Below are 3,023 nucleotides of genomic sequence, written 5' to 3' on the forward strand. Positions count from 1 at the left end.
TTGAGTTTTATTATCAAAACAAATGATGGATCTGTTCTTTCTAATTGCATTCTCTGTCTATCCTTCTCACTGACTTCAGAAAAACTCACTATTGTTCTCAGTATAGCGGAATCACAGAAGCAACATGTAAAAGTATGAAACATAGACTTCTATATGTGATAGTTTTCTACCTCATTATAAATAAATATATAAAATGAATACCTATATTTTGTAATTAGAATATATTTTCAATTTTAATTAAAAATTAAACATTGAATTTTATTATATGCCAAGGTAAAGTAAAATAAGCAAGGGACAACAATACTTTGTAGTTTTTTTTTTGTTTTTTTTTTTGTCTTTTTCCGTGTCTGGCAACGGATCGCAACCCTCAGTGTTGCCCCCGTACCGGACCGGGGACCGGCAACGGGATTGCAACCCTCGGCGTTGCCCCCGCGCCTCGCTCAGCCAGTGAGCGGGAACTGGTCCGTATGTGGGATCCGAACCCTCGGGCGGGAGCGCCGCCGTGCTTCCCAAGCGGCGCACTATCCATTGCGCCACCGGGCCGGCCCGACTTTGTAGTTTTTAATGAGATGTATAAGATCTCCAGTGCTGGTTTGTTTTATAGGAATGGTTCTCATAACGTTCTGCCAACTGCTTCCATGTGTTCCCTATCTGAAGCGTTGTAATAAGCTTCATAGTGATCACTTGTGATAAGCTTCATAGTGATCAAGTGTCTTTATCTCACTCAGTTGCTATCTAGATTTCTAAATTTTGTTCAATTTTGCCAAAATCCTCCTACAGGTTAAAAATTTTCAAGTAGATTAAAAACGTATGAAGAGCTAAGTCAGTATAAACCAAACTACTGAGCTATAACAGATTCACATGCGTAGAAATATGGTATCTGTTATTAAAATGTCTAAAACTTCCCAAGCAGGAAAGCCTTGGATAAAAACCTAGAAATATCCAAGAGTACATTGTCATGTTACAAATTAGAATATTCTAGTCTAAATTTCCTAACCCACTGCATCTTCTCTCCGTGTAACTGAAAGTTTAATTCTTTCAATCCTTTTGCATCCTCTGTAAAACTGTTTCCAAAGGCCACTTGGTGGGGCAGGCAAAAAAAGAAAGGGGAAAATGAGCCAATTCTATTTCCTATTAGAGTGCATGTTCTATGAAGTTAAGGATTGCCTAGCACTGTGCCTTGGACAAAGTTCAGACCTAATAGGATTCAAAAGGTAAATCAAATGACTAGATGAATAAAAGTCACTGATGGAATATTTTAAAGTGAGGCTGGCTTTTCCCTAGCCTTGAATGCCCATATAATCTGAGCATTTGAGAAGTAGAGTGGCACCTACAAAAAGAGATTCTATTGTTCTTGTTGGAAATGGAATTTGAAATAGTTGTGCTTGGTAATTTTTAATCTTATCTAATTTTTTAAAAGGAAAATAAATATTTTAAATACAAAATGACAAAAGGAATGAAATCAATGATCATACCTCTCCATTAAAGAAGCAGAAAATTGTGGAGACCAAAAGACCCTATAAAAGAAAAATAAATTATATGAAACCAAATGGAAAAGACATATGTATTTGTAACCAACTTGCTGCATAAGTAATAAAACCAAAATTTAATACTAAATTTCTCTAGCTGCCTTCTTGTTGTCAAGAACGCCATACCTGATAGTGCATAAGGATGTGCATGATGTAGTCATATACCTCCTCTGCAATCCTTCCTTCAGGTCGCCATGGAATGAGCACAAATTCAATGCCAAGCAGTGGCACCAGGATAAGAGTAGCTCTCACAGCTTTCATGTAGAGATTGGATTCTGCCTGGTGTGTAACTTTTAACTTGGTGATAAGAACGCGTACTATATTTAGCAGGAAAAAAAGATTCACCTAAAAAGAAAACAAAATGGCATATGAAAATCATTTTACATTTAACATTAAGAAGCATTATTGAAGAATACCCAATTTAATAAATCTTAGAATATTTTCAATGCACAAGAATATGTTCTTAATGAGTATGTTTGTCTATGGTATTAATTTATATGCTGGAATTATGATTTATTCATTTAACAAATACATCAATTTTAATGGACCTAAGTTTTAGAAAAATAAAATCTGGTAGAATTATTGTGCAGCATGTTGTTTTTCTATGGTCCAAAAATGAAAGTTTTCAAACATTTTCATCTCGAGGAAAAAAAAATTGTTTGTAGCAGATGTTAATTTTTAAAGCATTGCCTCCTCATCAGTGTCCATACAACATACTTTTCAAATGCATATTATACCATGATAATCATTTTCATCTTTTTGGTTTATCTTTCCTATGTTTCTTTTTGTAACAGTAATCCTTACATCTTTTTGTAACAACAATGCTTACAGCTCTCCAAAATAGTACTGTAATCCTCTTTATCCTTAAGGGGAGACTGAGTCACACAATTGAACCAGCTGATATTCAACCTATATCATCCTAGAACTAAAATGCTTTGGCTTCCCATAAGGCCTTCTGTTAATTACTTTTTTGTAATTACAAACTTACTATTTATTGTGCTTTAATAACTTTCCTCAATAGTCAACATTCCTTTTGAAAGAGAGACATAAACTTTGAAAATATAGTGTGACTCGAGAAATAGAGTCCTGCTGAAACACATTCCTTTCTCTCCCTCTCTCTTTCTCTGAATACTACTTTCTGTCTTTCCTATCTTTACGTTTGGCCATTTTCTCTTTGCCCATTCCTTATGCCTTCCATAGTATTATTGATGTTAAATACAGATCAGCCAAAGAACCCTGTAGGGGCTAATTACTATTCTTTTTCCTTTTTTCTCACCCTGACTTCTTGCATGTGCCCTTTGTATGATAATCTTATAATGTCAAACTACAAACCAATGTATAATTTATATCCACATACTTTAATAAATTGGAAAAAAATAATGGTAGCATCTCATTTAATATAGAAAGTGATGAACAAATAGCATACATTTGTTAAGCTAAGGCATGTGTTACGGAAATAACTGGGCATAAAAATATTACACTTCTATTCTTAGG

The 3,023-nt window shown here is 34.5% G+C and overlaps 1 protein-coding gene across 1 annotated transcript in view; it reads right to left on the reverse strand.

Moving 5' to 3' along the window:
• CALCRL (calcitonin receptor-like) overlaps positions 1-3,023 on the reverse strand; it is a 117,319-nt gene that overhangs the window by 7,780 nt on the left and 106,516 nt on the right. Inside the window, exons 14-15 of the mRNA XM_008572988.1 lie at positions 1,656-1,874; positions 1,476-1,517 (exon numbers count right to left, since the gene is read on the reverse strand). Of these exons, the coding sequence (XP_008571210.1) occupies positions 1,476-1,517; positions 1,656-1,874 (261 nt within the window). The remainder of the gene's footprint in view (positions 1-1,475; positions 1,518-1,655; positions 1,875-3,023) is intronic.

Source organism: Galeopterus variegatus, unplaced genomic scaffold, assembly GCF_000696425.1.
Source record: "Galeopterus variegatus unplaced genomic scaffold, G_variegatus-3.0.2 Scaffold861, whole genome shotgun sequence".
NCBI classification, from domain to species: Eukaryota; Metazoa; Chordata; class Mammalia; order Dermoptera; family Cynocephalidae; genus Galeopterus; species Galeopterus variegatus.